This window comes from Phyllostomus hastatus, unplaced genomic scaffold (assembly GCF_019186645.2).
Source record: "Phyllostomus hastatus isolate PE091 unplaced genomic scaffold, TTU_PhHast_1.1 phas_contig_41, whole genome shotgun sequence".
Classification (NCBI taxonomy): Eukaryota; Metazoa; Chordata; class Mammalia; order Chiroptera; family Phyllostomidae; genus Phyllostomus; species Phyllostomus hastatus.
The window spans coordinates 277,183-296,847 of record NW_025333876.1 but is presented as its reverse complement, the minus strand read 5'-3'; the positions used below and the strand labels follow the sequence as shown (position 1 = coordinate 296,847).

The 19,665-nt window shown below is 40.0% G+C and overlaps 1 protein-coding gene across 1 annotated transcript in view; it reads right to left on the bottom strand.

The window, feature by feature from the left end:
* Window positions 1–11,709: 11,709 nt before the first annotated feature.
* The window catches only part of NUP58 (nucleoporin 58), a 60,484-nt gene continuing 52,528 nt past the window's right edge, over window positions 11,710–19,665 (bottom strand). Inside the window, exon 15 of the mRNA XM_045844817.1 lies at window positions 11,710–12,094. Coding sequence (XP_045700773.1) covers window positions 12,012–12,094 — 83 coding nt within the window. The 3' untranslated portion in view covers window positions 11,710–12,011. The remainder of the gene's footprint in view (window positions 12,095–19,665) is intronic.

Below are 19,665 nucleotides of genomic sequence, written 5' to 3'. Positions count from 1 at the left end.
GCCCAGGGTGGAGTGTGGCCATGCTCATCTTCACAATGTATTCTGACCCTTCAGCCCCTGGAGACTCTGTGCATTCTGTGTCATGAGCCCTGTGAGTTGTCTGCCCTTCCCTGGGGGGTATGGATGTGGTTTTGGTTGTGATTTTAATCTGAAACCAGAAAAGACACCAGCATTCATGCTGCCTGTCATACACTGAGCCCAATAAGCAGAGGCAGGGATTGAATTTTCATGGGCGCTTTATTCAGATGGCCGGCGATCTGAGAAGACAGTGGGTTTGTACCCTAATGAACCATCTTTGGGACGGAAGATGGCGGCTTTACTCTAGGCAGCGTTTTTCTCGGCTTCTGTGAAGAGGGGGGAAACTCGCGGATCAGTGGAGAAACAGAGCAAGTGGGCTAGGTTACCGAATCACTTTTGAAAGCAGGACATCAAAAATTATTGCACTCACTGGAAAACCAGACGGTAAGGAGACTGCTACAGGACAAAAGGGGCCCAGGGATCAGCGCGGGGTCTAGGGGTGTGCAAACCCCAGGCCCGCCTGGTGCTCCGGGGTCTGCCCCAGGGCTCCCAGGAGAGGGAAGTCGCTGCTCCCTCCCCCGAATACAGGGGGTGAGCAACTCCAGGGGAGAACGTGTTGCTAGAAGGAACAGATTGGCCAGTTGGACTGGGAAAAAATCACCCAGGGAATATGAACACCTGCCCAGAGACCTGGGAGAAGTGAGAGCCTCTAGCCAACAGGACCAGGGGCAGCCTGGAAGAGCGCCCGCACCCCTAACCTGGTGGGAGTGCAGATTGGTGGAGAGCACAGAGCCGCGCCTTGCTCGGCTCGCACCCCATAGGGAGGCCTGAATCGCACGCTGCGATCCTGGGAGGGACGTGGCGTTTGGTGCGTTCCTATAGTAGTGGCTCAGAAATTTCCAGCCACCCCAACTGGGGGAGCTAGGAAAGGCGCCAACATCTGGTTGGAGTGCGGTTCAGTGGGGAACACGGAGCTGGAAACGGCTTCGCTCGCGCACTATCGGGAAGACTGACTCTCGCGCGCTTTGAACCCGGAAGGGTCGCAGTGAGGCGCTTAGGGCAATCCTAGAGCCCGAATCTCAAAAGTTTGGGGGAGGGGTGCGCCCTTTTACAATCCCCAGGGAGGGTGCAGTAAATCCCAAAACATCGCGGGTGCCTCCTGAGATCATAGAGCTGGAACCCTGCAGGACCCCGGAGTCCAGAAGAACGCGGCAGTGAGCTCTAGAGAGCGAGTATGCTTGGGAGTGCCCAGGGTACCTGACAGTCTTGCTGAGATCTGACTGGGAAGAGAGAGAGGCATTTCAAAGGTCCCTCAGCCAGCTGAAGCCAGCAAGATCAGAAAAACTGGTCTGGCCAGTTAGAAACCAACAAGAGGGTTTTTTTGGTTTTTTTTTGTTTTTTTGTGTGTTTTCTTTTTTTTTTCTTTTTTTTTGGTTTTGTTTGGTTTTCTTTGGTTTCTCTGGCTGTTGTTGGTTGATTGATTTTATCTTGTGTTTTATGTGACATTTTATTTTTCAATTCTTATTATTTTTATCTCGCAATCCCTTATGTTTCTCTTCCATTCATCCTAATATTATTCTTTCCACTTCAAATTTATCTCTCCTGCACCACATCTTCTGCTTTTCTTTCCTTTTTTTAATCTTGCAAGTTACTGTAAATTTGTATTATCTTTTTCTCACTTTTCCGACATTTTTTATTTTAATAATATTTTGGTATTCTTTTTCTTTCTGTATAATCTTCTTTGCTTGGCTGGTTATACTGTCATTTGACAGGTTCCCCCTGGTATCTCAGTCACAGTGTGTTGATAAGTTACTATCCTTCATCTGTGTTCCATTAATACACCTCTCAAAGTTCTATACTCTTTATTCTTGTTATCCAGACCTCATCGATTCTGCCACAAGACTGTCACTTTACTATTACTGCTAGTAAGACCTAGTCTATACAATTGTAAATGCTTCTCAATACCCCTACCTGATCTCAGCCCACTTTGCAATTTTCTGAACTATACTATTGTGGGGGTTGTCTCTATTCTTTTACTCACTACTCCTATATACTAATCTTTAGTCCAACCCTACCTTAGAAGCTGACCTCCCACAGCCTCACAGCTTTCTAGATCCAACTAACAATCCTCTCGTCCCCAATAAGAGTCTTACCTTCTTTCCATCCTTTCTAAAACGTGGATAGTGGGGTGGAGGATCACGGCTACACTATAAGGAGCCAAAGGATAACCCATCTCTTCTCTACTGGCTGCTAAAGTAAATATCATAGTATACTATCTTTCTGGTTTAAACCATTTTGCCTTACTCCTCCAACTGATCCCAAAAAAGAGTAGGGGGAAGCTGTGACCACCAGGATACATGAAGGAGATTGCACCACTGAAACACACAAATATTCTACCACAGAAGTTCACACCATAAATACAGGGAATCAGAACAGATCCAATTAACAAACAAGAAGAAAAAAGAAGAAACCCACGAACAATGAGAAAACAAAGAAACAAACCCCAATTGAAGGGAAATGAGGAAGCCTCAGGAAAAATGCTAAATGAAATAGAGGCAACTCAACTATCAGATAGTGAGTTCAAAACAATGATTACCAGGAAGTTCAATGAACTCACAATGAGCTTTCAGAAATTAGAGGGAAACTACATCAATCTCACTGCAAACTATATAAACATGAAAAAGGAAATAGAAACTCTCAACAAAGGTCAAGAGGAAATGAAGAATACAATTTCTGAATTGAAGAACACAGTAGAAGGAATGAAAAGCAGGATTGATGAAGCAGAAGATCGGATTAGCGAGCTGCAGGACAAAGCAGAAAACAGCATCCAGAAAGAGCAAGAAAAGGAAAAGAGGCTCAGAAAGAATGAAGAGGGATTAAGAGAAATGCAAGACAATATGAAACATAATAATATACGTATAATAGGGATACCAGAAGGAGAAGAAGAAGAGCAAGGGATCGAAAACCTAGTTGAACAAGTAATGAAGGAGAACTTCCCTAATTTGATGAGAGAAAAAGTCACACAAATCCAAGAAACACAGAGTCCCAATCAAGAGGAACCCAAAGAGACCCACCCAAAGGCACATCATAATTAAAATGACAAAATTTCAAGACAAAGAGAGAATCTTAAAGGTAGCAAGGGAGAAAAAGGAAGTAACATACAAGGGAGCCCCAATAAGGCTAACAGCTGACTTCTCAATGGAAACACTTCAAGACAGAAGAGAATGGCAAGAAATACTCCAGGTAATGAGAACCAGAGGTCTGCAACCAAGGCTACTATATCCAGCAAGGCTCTCGATAAAGATAGAAGGCCAAATAAGAAGCTTCCCAGACAAAAGAAGTCTAAAAGAATACACCTCAACCAAACCAGCTCTGCAAGAGATTCTAAAAGGACTGTTTTAAGGAAGGGAGGGAAAAGAGAGAGAGAGAGAGAGAGAGAGAGAGGAACACACGTACATAAAAGACAATGAATAAGTACCTATCAATAATAACCTTAAATTAAATGGATTAGATGCTCCAACCAAAAGACATAGAATAGCTGATTGGATAAGAAAAAATGACCCACATATCTGCTGTCTACAAGAGACCCACCTCAGGATAAAAGACCTACACAGGCTGAAAGTGAAGGGCTGGAAATAAATCTTCCAAGCAAATGGACAAGAAAAAAAACCCAGGGTAGCAATACTCATATCAGACAAAATAGACTTCCAAAAAAGGTCCATAAAGAGAGACCCAGAAGGTCACTTCATAATACTCAAGGGAAGAATCCATCAAGAAGACATAAATATTGTAAATATATATGCACCCAACATAGGAGCACCCGAAATACATAAAGAAAATCTTAGAGGACTTCAAGAAAGATATGGACAGCAACACAATTATAGTGGGACATTTTAACACCCCACTATCAAAAATGGACAGATCTTCTAAACAAAATATCAACAAAGATATTGTGGCATTGAACAATACCCTTGATGAAATGGACTTTACTGATATATACAGAGCCCTCCATCCAAAAGAAGCTAAATATATATTCTTTTCAAATGTACACGGAACATTCTCAAAGATAGACCACATGATAGGACACAAAACAAGCCTCAAGAATTTCAAGAAAATTGAAATCATACCAAGCATTTTCTCAGACCACAAGGGACTGAAGCTAGAAACCAACCCGAAGGAAAAAAAAACAAAAAACACTCAAAATCATGGAGATTAAATAGCATGCTATTAAACAATGAATGAGTCAAGAATGATATTAGGGAAGAAATCAAAAGGTTTCTGGAAACAAATGAAAACGAACTCACAACAACCCAAAACTTATGGGACACAGCCAAGGCAGTCCTGAGAGGGAAGTTCATAGTGATACAGGCCCACCTAAAAAGGTTAGAAACATTCCAAACAAACAACCTAACCCTATGTCTACAAGAACTCGAGGAACAACAACAAAGGTAGCCCAGAGCAAGCAGAAGGAAGGAAATAACCAAGATCAGAGCAGAATTAAATGACATAGAGACTAAAAGCACAATTCTAAGGATCAATGAATCCAAGAGCTGGTTCTTTGAAAAGATAAACAAAAACAACAAGCCTTTAAGCAGACTCATCAAGAAAAAAAGAGAGAAGACCCAAATAAACACAATCAGAAATGAAAGAGGAGAGATTACAACAGATATCACAGAAATACAAAGGATTGTAAGAAATTATTACAAAGAGCTGTATGCCAAGAAATTTGAAAACCTAGGTGAAATGGACAACTTTCTAGAAAAATATAATCTTCCAAAACTCAATGAAAAAGAAGCAGAAAGCCTGAACAGACTAATAACAACAAAAGAAATTGAAGCAGTAATCAAAAAACTCCCAACACACAAAAGCCCGGGACCATATGGTTTCACAGAATTCTACAAAGCATTTAAGGAAGAGCTAACCCCTATCCTTCACAGACTATTCCAAAAAATCCAAAAAGATGGGAGTCTCTCAAACTCTTTTTATGAGGTCAACATCATCCTAATTCCAAAACCAAATAAAGACACAACAAAGAAAGAAAACTTCAGGCCAATATCACTGATGAACATTGACGCTAAAATCCTCAACAAAATACTGGCAAACCGCATCCAACAATACATTAAAAAGATCATACACCATGACCAAGTGGGATTCATTCCAGGGATGCAAGGATGGTTCAATATTCGCAAGTCAGTAAATGTAATACATCACATAAACAAAAGCAAAGACAAAAAACCACATGATCATATCAATTGATGCAGAAAAAAGCATTTGATAAGGTACAGCACCCATTTCATGATAAAAACACTCAGCAAAGTGGGAATAGAGGGAGCATTCCTCAACATAATAAAGGCCATATATGAGAGACCTTCAGCCAACATCATACTCCCTGGCCAAAAATTAAAATCATTTCCACTAAGATCAGGAACAAGACAAGGCTGTCCACTTTCACCACTTCTATTCCATATAGTACTGGAAGTTTTAGCCACAGCAATCAGACAAGAAAAAGAAATAAAAGGCATTCAAATTGGAAAGGAGGAAATGAAACTGTCACTGTTTGCAGATGACATGATAGTATACATAGAAAATCCTATAGACTCTACCAAAAAACTGCTTGACCTAATAAATGAATTTGGCAAAACAGCGGGATACAAAGTCAATATCCAGAAATCAAAGGCATTTCTGTACACCAACAATGAAACAGCAGAAACAGAGATCAAGGAAAAAGTCCCATTTGAAATGGCAAAAAGAAAAATAAAATATCTTGGAATAAACCTAACCAAAGAGGTAAAAGACCTGTATTCAGAAAACTACACAACACTGAAGAAAGAAATCAAGGAAGACACAAACAAATGGAAACATATACCGTGTTCATGGATTGGAAGAATTAATATCATCAAAATGTCCATACTACCCAAAGCAATTTACACATTCAATGCAATTCCTATTAAAGTACCAATGGCATATTTCACAGACATAGAAGAAACACTTCAAAAAATTTATATGGAATTATAAACGACCCCGAATAGCTGCTGCAATTTTTGAGAAAGAAGAGTAAAGTAGGAGGGATCACAATACCCGACACTAAACTATACTACAAGGCCACTGTAATCAAAACAGCCTGGTACTGGCATAAAAACAGGCACATAGACCAATGGAACAGAACAGAGAGCCCAGAAATAAGCCCAAGTCTCTATGGTCAATTAATATTTGACAAAGGAGGCAGCAACATAAAGTGGAATAAATATAGCCTCTTCAACAAATGGTGTTGGGAGAACTGGACAGCCACGTGCAAAAAAATGAAACTTGAGCACCAACTTACACCATATACAAAAATAAATTCAAGGTGGATAAAAGACTTAAATATAAAACGTGACACCATTAAAGTCCTAGAGGAGAACGTAGGTAGGAAAATCTCAGATATTTCATGAAGAAACTTTTTTACTGACGTGTCCCCTAGAGCAAGGGACATAAAGGAAAGAATAAACAAATGGACCTCATCAAAATTAAAAGCTTCTGCACAGATAAAGAAAACAGTATCAAAATTAAAAGAGAACCAACTGTATGGGAAAACATATTTGCCAATGATACCTCAGACAAGGGTTTAATCTCCAAAATATATAAAGAACTTACAAGACTGCACTCTAAGAAGACAAGGAATCCAATTAAAAAAGTGGGCAAAGGACTTGAACAGACACTTCTCCAAGGAGGACATAGAGAAAATCCAAAGACACATGAAACGATGTTCAATATCGCTAGCTATCAGAGAGATGCAAATTAAAACCACAATGAGATACCACTTCACACCAGACAGAATGGCCATCATAAACAAAGCAACAAACAACAAGAGTTGGAGAGGTTGTGGAGAAAAGGGGACCCTAGTGCACTGCTGGTGGGACTGCAGACTGGTACAACCACTATGGAAAGCAGTATGGAACTTCCTCAGAAAACCAAAAATGGATCTGCCTTTTGACCCTGCCATTCCACTGCTGGGACTCTATCCTAAGAATACTAAAACACCAATTCAAAAGAACCTATGCATCCCAATGTTCATAGCAGCACAATTTACAATAGCTAGATGCTGGAAGCAACCAAGATGCCCATCAGTAAATGAATGGATCAAAAAACTATGGTACATTTACACAATGGAATTCTATGCTGCAGAAAGAAAGAAGGAGCTCCTACCCTTTGCAACAGCGTGGATGGAGCTGGAAAACATTATGCTTAGCGAAACAAGCCAGTCAGTGAAAGACAAATACCATATGATCTCACCTTTAACAGGAACCTAAATAACAAAACAAAGAAACAAGCAAAATATAACCAAAGACACTGAAATAGAGGACAGGCTGACGGTGACCGGAGGGGAGAGAAGAGGGAATTTAAGGGGACAGTGGGAAGGGTTCACAGGAACAAACTTAAAGGACACAGGGTCATAAACTAAGGGGAGGGTGCTAATGGGAGGGAAGTGGGGAGGATGGGAGGGGGGACTGGATGGGGAGTAAAAAGGAGAAAACTGTATTTGGACAATGATTAAAATAAAAAAAGTGATAACCTGAGATTTAAAAAATAATTGTACATATTTATTTTGCACTCACCCAAAATATTAGTAATAGTAAAAGTAAAGAGGATTTTTGTACCATTAATAAAATAAAATAATTTTTAAATTTAAAAAAAAAGAACCATCTTACATTTTCTTTCCGAGCCAGCCTTTTTATAACAGAGAACAAAGTGTGATGAGAGGTTTTAAAATTCAAAGAAAATTAGATTAAAAAACTGCAGTATTCTTGCCCTGAGCAGTTAACTCTTCCCAGGGGTGGGTGGTCGTCTGTCTCTCTGGAACACAATGGCCCAGATGTCTCCACTTGTTCCCCGGGTGGTTATCTTTAGTGGGGCCCCAGGATGTCTGCTTTCTCTCCCAGAAGGCAGGATGGGCCTTAGCTGTAGTTTCTGAAACAACAGCTTTAACATATGCATTACTTACTATGCTTATAACTATTTTACCTTAAATTAAAAATTTCCAACTCTTGATTCTCCTGTCAAATCCACTGCCTTCAGCACTTCCTGACCTCTCTCAAGCATCCTTCCCCCTCTGCCCAGCAATCTGGCCAGACCTCTCTGTTACAGTGACTTTGGGAGGGAACCAGGGAGATGAGCTTGTGTAAGAATGCACAGGTAGATTTAACAATATTGATCATGTTCTGGTTTCTACATTAAATGGTGATTTTATGAATGTTTCTTGGGAACCCCGCTGCCTGGTTTCAGAAGCTGTAACCCCTGCATGGCTAAAGCTGAGTGAGAGACCTTGGGACCACAAGCCACTAAGGAGACAAAGCTTATCTCCCTGGCAAGGGCGCCGCCTCTGCCCCCTTTACTTCACCCTCCTTGGCACCAAGCCTGACTGGTTAGCCAAAGACAGGTAAGATTCCTCAAGGGAGGGATGACTTAAGACAGGCACAGTCATGAAGGGGCCCTCAGGGAAGGACTTGGGGGGCTACAGAGAAAGGGGATGATGGACCCTCTCCCTTCAGCTTGACATAGCCTGAGTCCTCATTCTGTCTGTGAAAAGTCTCCTAATCTCTTGGCTACCTTACTTCCCCTGCCTGACTTAAGCCTGAAACAATGCCAGAGGGCAGTGCAGCCCTGGGCAGGAGTAGGTGGTTGCCAGGGGCAATCAGGCCTAAGAAAGAACACATAAAATCCTGTGAAACTTGCTTTGCTAAGAATGCCTTCAATTTTCTGATAACAGTCCAAGCAGGAAATAAGTTTGTTTCCCAAAGTTTTATAGCCCTTTAGCTAACTGACCCTGACTCAGAATAAGCCCTCATAGTTCTTTGTATGTTATCTATTGTTTGATCTTTACTGCCTGACAATGACATGAGCTTTACCTGTATTCCTGTGCAAAGTGAACCCAATAAAAGCTCATTAGGAAAAAGGCTCTTGGTCCTTCTTCTTTGAGAGATTGGCCACCTTTCCTCCCCAAGCAGATCACATCTTGGTAGACTTATTCTCATCCGCACTGGGGTTGTGGGGCGGGGGGGTGCTCTGCAGGCAAAGCTCCCCCACAGGTGTTTATTATTATGACATAATATATGTTTATTTTATTTCTTATATATACTTATTATGCTTATTTTGTGGTTTATATATATGTTTATTATTGTAGACATTTTATTATACCTGTACTTATTATTGTACCACATAACCCATACTTTTTTAAAATGTTACTGATTATGCTATTATAGTTGTTCCAATTTTCCCTCTTTGCCCTCCTTTACCTGGTACCTCCATTCCCTCCAGGAATCCCCCTCTTAGTTCATGTCCATGGGTCATACATATAAGTTCTTTGCCTTCTCCATTTCCCATACTATTCTTTTTATCTTTATTTTTTTATTTTTGTACTATTTTATTTTTTAGTATCTTGTATTGATTATGCAATTACATTTGTCCCATTTTCCCCTCTTTATTCCCCTCTGCCCTGCACACCTCCTCCCACTCTCATTCCCACCTTCAATTCATGTCCATGGGTTGTACATACATATAAGTTCTTTGGCTTCTATATTTCCCATACTATTCTTAACCTTCCTATTTTCTACCTACCATTTATACTACTTATTCTCTGTACATTTTCCTCCCTCCCCTTCCCACTAATGACCCTACATCTCCATTTCTGTCATGTTCCTATTCTAGTTGTTTGCTTAGTGTTTAGTTTAGTTTAGTTTAGTTTAGTTTAGTTTAGTGTAGTTTTGCTTTGTTTTGTTCTTAGGTTCAGTTGTTAATGATCCCCAGTCATTGTGGCAACCAATTCCCCATCACCCACAAGTGGGCATACACATGCACTTCCAAATATCCTATTAGATGGCCAGATCACGCAACTCCTTTATATGAATTATCCAGAGACTTAGCATCCCATTCATAGTGAAAGCCAACACCCTTCTGACAGCCTGTAATGCCCTAAACAATCTGATCTCATTGCAACTCTATGAGAGTCTCATCTCCGCCTACTTTCCTTCTTCTCTTCATTCCAGCCACACTGATACTCTTTGAATGAGCTAATGAATCCTCCTACCTTGAGACTTGTGCTATTCTCTCCACCTGCTTTGTCAATGTCTCTGCATGGCTCCCTCCATTATCCCTACCTTCTCTCTTTAATAAAATGTCATCTTGGTGAGGCTTTCTCTAGCTACTTTATTGACAATGGAAAGTCTCGCCCCACCCCCCATCCCACCCCAGCTGTCTCTATCCCTTTTCTGTTTTCTTTCCACAGCACCTATCACCACTTAACATTTCTATATGTTTAACTTTTCTTTATTGTCTGTGTCCCCCAACTAGAATATGTTCCACGATAGCTGAAATTTTTGTTTCCTGTGTTCTCTTACCTATTCCAACATTTAGAAAGGTGTCTGACTCATAATAGTTGCTCAGCAAATATTTGTTAATAGAATAAACATAGGGATAGTGTATTCATCATAAGAATAAAATGCATAATATACAAATGGCCAATAAGCATATGAAAAGATGTTCAACATTATTAGTCATTAGAGAGATGCAAATCAAAGCCGCAGTGAGTGGCCCTGGCTGGCGTAGCTCAGTGGAGTGAGCGCGGGCTGCGAACCAAAGTGTCACCGGTTCAATTCCCAGCCAGGGTACATGCCTGGGTTGCAGGCCATGACCCCCAGCAACCGCACATTGATGTTTCTCTCTCTCTCTCTATCTCCCTTCCTTGCCTCTCTAAAAGTAAATAAATAAAATCTAAAAAAAAAAAGCCGCAGTGAGCTACCACTTCAAACCCATTAGGATGGCTATAATAAAAAAGACAGACAGCCCTGGCTGGTGTGGCTCAGTGGATTGAGCGCCAGCCTGCAAACCAAAGGGTTGCTAGTTTGACTCCAGTCAGGGAACGTGCCTGGGTTGCAGGACAGGTCCCCAGTAGGGGGCACATGAGAGGTAACCACACATCGATGTTTCTCTACCTTTCTTTCTCTCTTCCTTGCCCTCTCTCTAAAAATAAATAAATAAAATCTTTAAAAAAATAAAAAGACAGGATATGAGGGTGTTGGAAACTTCATACTTTGCTGGAGAAATGTAAAATGAGGCAGCTAGAAAAGTCTGGCAGTTCCTCAAAATGATAAATACAGCATTACTATGTGAACAGCAATTCTTATCCTAGGTGTATACTCAAGAGAATTGAAAGCATATGTCCACATAAACACATGTACATGAATATTCATGGCATAATCGCTAAAAAGTGGAAACCTGAATGTCCACCAACTTATGAAAGGATAAGATGTGTTATAACGACAAAATGAATATCATTCAGTGATAAGAAGGAATGAAGTACTGATATATCCTATCACATGATGACCCCTGAAAACATTATGCTGATTTATGAAAGAAGCCAGTCATTTATATGAAGCATCCAGAACAGATAAATATATAGAAGCAGAGTAGATTAGTGGCTACCTAGGACTTGAGGTGGTGGTGGCGAATGGGGAATGACTGCTAATGTGTGTGGGACTTCTTTTGGGGTGACAAAAATGCTCTAAAGTTAGATTGTGATATTGCACAACTTTGTGAATACAGTAAAACTATTAAATGTACTTTCCAAATGGGTGAACTGTATGGTATATAAGTTATATCTCAATAAAGCTTTTTTTCAAAAAGAATGAGTTGCATAATTCAAGTTAAATATTTAATTCACTATACTTGGTCAGTTGTATTTTTTATCAGCTTTTTCTATTCCACATGTGAATTTTCCACAATTCCTCATACACATTGAATTAATGGCCTACTTTCCAATTATTTTAAACACTCTTGGTATATAGTATATGACCCATTAGATTATCCTTAAACATCAAGGCCATGTTGTCTTTCCTGAATTCTAAAAACGATGACCACTCTCACTCTAATACTTATAGTTCTGTTCTTAACTAATGAGATTCACAAAATGATCATCAGAAGTTCCTTGTCAAGTAAATATTGGATGATTCAGTGATTGTTCAGAACAGGATTTTTCTTCCTATTTCATTGGTTTCTGTAACACTGGGTTTTCGAAATCCTGTTAAAACCTGTGACTTCTCACCTAAGGAAGAAAGGAAAAATAATTGGAACCATATTTTGACAATTATAAGTTAATATTTATTGCATGCTTAGCTTGCACCAAGCAGATACTTAAGTATCTTACATGTTAACTCATTTTAATCTTCACAATCACCCTGTGAGATAGGTGTTATTATTCCTCTTTTATTAACAACACACAAAGATGTTAAACAACTTGGCCAAGATCATACACCTAATATGTGATGCAGCAGAGATTCTAATCCTAGCAGCCCATTCTAATACCCATATGGAAAAGGTTAACAATGAATCACTGAATTAGCCCCTTTCCTACTGCATTAATTATTTAATTCTTAGCTATTTATGGAGTCAAATTAGATGCTAAGTATTGAGGATAAACAAAACAAAACAAAAAACAAGACAGGGCTCCTATCCTGGTATTATGCAATCTAATGTAGGAGATGAATATACTGTCTAGTGGCAAAAATACAGTGTGGCAAACCTGGATTCTCAAGTCCAAAGACTAACCAGACAGAAGACATGGAGAATATCCAGCTGATGATTTGCTGGAGAAGATGGGGAAGAGGGAGGAAAGAGGGTGCTGAAAGGCTAACATTTCTCCCAGACAAGACATGGTGTGTGTAAAAGCAAAGTGGGAGAAAAGAACACAGCATTCTGGAATGGCCTTAGTGTGTGAGGGTTTCAGAAGAGCAAGCTGGTGAAAGTAGAGACTAGGCCATGAGAGGACTTTTATATTATGCTAAGGAGTTGGGAATAAAAAACACCAAAGAATATGGGCTTCCCATAATCCTGTCTGCATCTTGAGATGGTAAGTGTAAGAATTCCAATTATGGTCAAGGGTGGGAAGGATGAAAACAGGGATACCAGCGAGGCAGCTGTTAGAACAATTGACAGAGATTTAATAAGGAAGTGAGTTAAATGTCTGTAATTTATTTCTCTTTTAGGTGTATGACAAGCCACATGTGGACTCAGGACCACATCGGTAGTACCATCTGAAGCAACAGCATCCCACAAATGTAAAGCAATATATATTTTAAATTTTATCCTGGCCACATTAAAACAAATAACATGTAAAATTAACACTGGTAACATGTTTTATTTAACCAAATATCTAATCATTTCAACATGCAATAAATATAAAAATATTAATGAAATATTTTACATTGTTTTTCTTATACCAAGTCTTCAAAATCTGGAGTGAATTTTGTACCTAAATGCTTCTCAATTTGGATAATAAATTTGCCTTGGAACGGCTTGACCTGAATTTAAATTTCATAAAATTTACAGTTGAAAAAGCAAACACATGTATCCAAATTGTTCCAAACACACTTAAATATTGTCTAATATTTGGCCCTGGCTGGTGTGGCTTGGTGGATTGAGTGTGTTTCCCTCCCTCTTGTTCTCCCTCCTTTCCACTCTCTAAAATAAATAAATAAAATCTTTTGAAAATGTTGCCAAATACTTGAATCAAATGTCAGTTTTAAAATTAAATTTTAAATCAATTCAAAGGAAATGTGAAAGTTTAGTTTCTCAGCCACACTAGCCATATGGCAAGTCCTCGAATATAGCAAGGGCCCACCGTCATGGACAGCACAAATCAATGCACTGATTCTGGAACACGGCAGGATGGTTTAGCAAACACTCCTGCGTGGCTTCAAACAGGTGCTTACTAAATACATTTGCTATTATCAGAGAGCACAGGATTTTAAAAGCAGAGAATCACTAATTCTAAACCAATGGCACATAAAACGGTGTGTAGGAGCAGAAGGAATTCTTTCTGAGATGAAAAAGAATAAATGGTTAGTCGGCACATTGCTATTTTTGGCTAAGTTATGTAAAAGAACATTGTTCTTTAGACCAATCTTTTTCCCCCCAGCTAATACATTAATAAGATATAAACACTAATCAGAATCATTCTTTGTTATAAATGTGCCTAAAAAAGAGTAAGACATACACAAAAACAAGACCCCTAATAGAACTTCAAGCCATAAAATTGCAGGTCAGAAAACATAGTTGAATAACAATGCAAGAAATTGTTAACTAGCCCTCAGGAAGGAGGAAAATCATCTCTCCTGCCCCCTGCTGGTAGCTGTCCGGCACTGCAGAGCTCCAATCTGGTAATGACTGATCGCAGAGGCTTTCTGCAGCATTGAGGAACTACCCACGTTTTCTTTCCTAAATTTGTGAGCAGAATAACCATTGTAACATCTGTGTGAACAGGGAAGGCCAGAAGCCTGGCTCTGTGAGTTGGTTTTCCCGACTGGAAAACGAAGAAAATATCTCCCCCACCTCACTAGAGTAGTCTTAACCCTAGAGAAGGAAGGTGTACACAGGAGTCCTGTGATAGTTAAAGAGGGGGAGGGGAATTGACAAGCCAGTGTGAAGTGCAGCGAATGATGAAATTGGTGTGGCAGGTTATTCAACAAGCAAAATTATGCGTGTGGAAGAGACAGTACAGAATGGTGGGAAATGGGATAGACTGGAGGGTAAAGGACACCTCTGAAAGGGGCAGCTCAGAGGAGGTGGGGGAAGCTGATGTCCTGCCACCAGGTCTACCCACTGACTTTTCAGAAGTAAAATATTTGGGGTGTTATGTAAAATCTGATTTTCAAAAAGCAGCAAACTTCCTGTAGGCTAAACAGATCAAGTTGCAGCCCTCCAGTTACAACCTCTGAACATAAAGTTAGAAAGGAACACCAGAAACAGAGCTAAAGTGAAAGCTAAAGTAAAGTTAAAGCTAAGTGAGTATAGTGATTCTAAAGAAAGGATGATATAACCTGGGTCATGGTAAAAGAACAAAACAATCACTGCTGGGATCAGATGCAAACTAGATCAGTTTACATCACATCAGGACTAAGATAAATGCAATAGAATCATACCCATACAAATTAAGTAAAGTCTTTCTATTTAAAACTATATTTGGATTAGTTCTTCTAAAATGCACTCCCATGATAAAACACCTGAAAAATGATGGATACAATTGGTGTTTCAAAACACCTGTTAAACTCATAGATGCGCTAGCAAGGCAGGTAGGTAAATTCCTAGAAGCCAAAAATGCAATGAAAGCTTGAGGAAGGGGGAGCACTGAGGCTGGGAACTGCCAGTGATCCAGGTTTAGCAGCTGATTAGGAGGCAAAGCGCAAGGGCCAGGAGCTGATGGCCGTCTCCTGGAAGACCCCCAGTGAACATTCCCCCCTTCTTCACCAATAGGAGTTTTAGCTAAGTTTATGACCACCTCCTAAAAGACCTTTCCTGGCCTCACGTGCAGCTCTGTGACTAGGTTTTGGCCAATGTGATGGTAGCAGAAGTAACATATGTAACTTAACAGGAAAAGAGGTGTTCTTCCCTCCACTCTCACCTTTTTCTCATGGGCTGGAATGCAAATACAGGGCAGGGCAAAAGTAGGTTTACAGGTGCTCATATGGAAAATAGCACATAAATACTAATAAAGAATAAACTCCATTCTGTGTACTCATAACTGTAACCCTACTTTTGCCCCACCCTGTACATTGCATCATGTAGACAAGGACATTACTCCCAGAAGGACAGAGCACTGTAAGGAGCCCGGGCCTCTGAGCGCACTGAACTACTTGGACCATTATGTGAAAGAGAAATAAGCTACCTTGCTTAACCCACTGTATTTTGAGGTCTTTTAATAAAGGAGCAGCTTTGCCCTGTATCTTAAGTAATACAAGCCATGCAAGGTAAGGAGATCACAGAATCCCTTAGAGAACAGGGATACCAAAGGACTATACTAGAACTCAGCAAACTTTTTCTCTAAGGGGCCACAAGGCTGGGATTGTTTTAGGTTTTACAGGCCATGTGGTCTCTGTCCCAACTACTTAACTCTTTTATTGTAGAGAAGGAGTAGATAGACACTAGGTAAAAATATGGGTATGGCTGTGTTCCCACAAACCTTTATTTACAAAAATAGGAAATAGGCTGGATTTGGCCCACAGGCCATAGTTTGCCACCCCTTTGTCAACATAATTACCATAAAGAAGCAAGGGAGGGAAGGAAGGGGGGTAAGGAGGGAAGGAGGGAAGGAAAGGAAGAGTCTGACAAAGAAAACTTACCCGTTGTAGACTTGGCTCTCTGAAGGGAAAGAAAATTCTGCTCTGAGAATTCATTATGTAGAGCTGTCTCTCAGAAGGGACTATGGTTTCAGTTTACACTACATATGTGGTCTGAAAATTCCTCAGAGTGCAATGTTATCTTACAGTGGACCTGGGTCGCCAGTACTCTCAGGTGCCTGACAGAAGCAGCAAATGTAAACCCTCTCTGAAGGAATACATCTTCGGCCACAAAGAATTCCCAAAGATAAAGTCCTATCCAAGAAGAGCTCACAAATAAGGGTCACAAAATACACAAAGAGAAAGACAAGCCACAATGAGCAAGTGAACAGAAAAATAAAATAGCAAAATCAGACCCTACTGACTTTAGCTGTTGGATTTATAAATGACAAATATAAAATATGTTAAATAAGGCTTAGAGAAGTATAAATAAGGATTAGGAGATTATCAAAAAGTTACCAGGTATAATTTTTAAAGAACCAATTAGAACTTCTAAAAGAGAAAAAAAAATGAAAAGAATTTCCAACAAAATTACCATAAAAAGATTTTAAAACTTAAAAGATGGCCTAAAACCACAAAGACAATGAGGATATGAAAAGAGGTAATGACAATGCAATTTTAGAAATTGGAATGAAAAAGTAACTGACTTGGCCTATCAAGAAAGCTTAATTTTAAACTTATAGTGGAGAAAACTGAGAAGGAAACTATTTGCATTTCTGCAACTAGGAGTCAAAGTGGGACTGAGAACAGAATTGATCAAAAGCATTGATTAATGATAGGTGACAACTGTCGATCTGAAATGGAGAAAAAAAGAAAGACTGCTGCTTTTGTGACAAACCTTATAGAAACATATTACTCTTTTAACTCTTATTTTTTATAAAAAGAATTAAAAAATGAAAACAATTCTGCTATTTTCAAGAGTAATAAATTCACTGGACTAAATTAAGTCAATTAGGGGCAAAGCATCAATAGACAAACATAAAATGGATCTTTAAATATTTATATGTCATTAAAAAAAGGGATAGCTCTTAACGCTATATTGTCAGTTTCATTTGTATATAAATGCAATTTTAATTATATCTGTACACACACACACAACACATCATACAGACTCAATCTATATCAGGAATCTAAAAATGGTAGTTTTTTAGGAAGTTCTCTAAAGGTTATTTTAAAAGAAAATCATTACATCTAACAAGAGCTTGGTCTAGTATGTCCAGTTAAAAGAGTTTATTTCAGTTTTCAAAGTGGTACTATAGACATATAGTTCAATAACAGAACTAATTGTTTGTGTTATTTAAGAGCTGTCCTTGAATCAAGTCCTCACATCTACTTACGAGAAACATATTTTTAAAGAAATGAAAAAAAAACCCTCATTGGTCATAGTAATTTAACTTTTCTTCTGCCTTCTCCATTTTTAACAACACAGAAGGCACCAGAATTAAATTTGAAAATGACACTGAGCTGAAAGTGAAGGTTTCTCTAGATGACACCTCAGATATTAGAATCGAGTCTTTGCATCATCACTTAGCACTTGTATAACTCTGGATAAATTATTCACTTGTAAAAGAAAAAGGTCACATCACCTACCTTAATGTTACTGCAACGTTCAAGAGCTCTACAACTCTCAAAGTGTTCTAGGTCCAAAGTCTGTGTGCCTGATGCTACAAGAAGTGAAAATTCAACATGTCTGAGTTTGGAGTAAGGAGGGTTTACTGACTTGAGAAAGCATCAACTGAGAAGAGATGTAACCTTCAGCTCTACCTCAAAAATGTATGGAATTCAGGCTTCTTTTATGTTAAGGAAAGAGGAAAAGGGAGGGGCTGTTTCTGTAAAACTCAAGATGCAAGCAGAATTCTTCTAATGACTAGCACATCTACGTGCAGGACTAAGCAGGAGTGTGGAAAGCAGGAACAGTAAATGGCATTGGTCCAGCCGAGACAGTATAAAGTATATAAAACAAAATGGAGTCACTCATGTCAACCAAGAGACTGGCAGTCAGCCATGACACTTTGGTTCAAGAGGGAAACTACCTAAGTCATGCTGGACACATCTGGCAAGGAGACACACCTAGGATATCTGCACACGTGACCGGAACAGCCATGTCCATAGAGCAGGACCACCCACAGACAAGCTCCTGAGCAAATTCCCCACTTGTCATCAGGGGTGCCAAGACACTTATCAAGAAACCCAGAAGGGTGGAGTGCACCACTTTCGAGGTATAACTGAGGCAGGCTCCAGACCACTGCTGAGACAGCTGAGCCACACACACCAAGATGCTGCCCTACGCCATGCTGATCTCCCTTGGCATCAGTCACTGGAAGCTCTGTCCTGCTGGACTGAGGACTTCACCTTCCCTGCTCCCCCCTGGCTCCGGAGATCCTTCCTTGCAAGACACTGACGACTCCCTTGCCCACCGTGCTGTGTCCCAGACCTGCAGACTGAGACTCTGGGACTGGAATTCCTTATCCCCCAGTTCTCTCATGTAATGTTATTACTGACCGTTTCTGAGTGATTAGTATTGTTATTGGGTTAGTATAGATTTGGATTAAATCTGCAGTAACAAAAGCCAAGTGAACCTGCATTAGTAAGATCCTAGTGAATAGCAGTCACCTGTATTAGCTCCATTATTTCTGGGTGCCGGTGTCACCTGTAGGACTGGTGGTCATACAGGCCACTCGGCACTTTCGGTTCTTAAGGCCTGGACCAGCCAATCCAAGTGGGGACCAAAAGCTGACTTATAGGAAAGACTACCATATTTTGCCAGGTATAATGAGTGCTTTTTTGCTCAAATTTTTGAGGGGGAAATAAGGATGCACATTATCCATGGGTATAATGATGACATACCATGGGTATAATAGCCTAACAATCCCATGTATAATGCACACAAAAAAGTGGGTGTGCATTATACACAGCAAAATATGGTGTATCATGAACATACACACTCATGACCAGGAGCTGTTAGCCTGAAGGCCCTGGGAACAGGCAGGCTTGAACAAGATGGAGTCAGAGAGAGAGATCAAGCAATCCCCCCATTTCTGTTTCTCATTCCTCAATCTGCAGGTTCAGCTAAAAGGGAGGATTAACTTTTAAGATGGAGTCAGAGTTGTGTGTCCAGTGTGCCCCTCTTATCCGGCTCTTACAGTGTCACGCCCACCTCTTCCACAATGTTTCCCAAACTTTAGAGGGGGCATTCTGAGTGTTAAATTCATAAGCAGAGACCACGGCAATGGTAGAAGTAGCAGCAGACCAGGATACCTGTACCCTAATACGAAACAAAGAATAAAGAGTAACTTTTGTCATTGTCCCCCAGGACCCAAAGCATGATGAGATGGCCACTGTACAAACACTTCCTACTTCAGCTAACAAGTCACCTAAAGCATTTCTATTGTCTAAGGGCCCACACGCCAAGGGCTCTATGGTGGCTGTTGAAGTCTTACAGAGACTAGGCAGTCAAATGAGCCAAACTGTACACTATACAGGTTAACTAACACCAGCATTT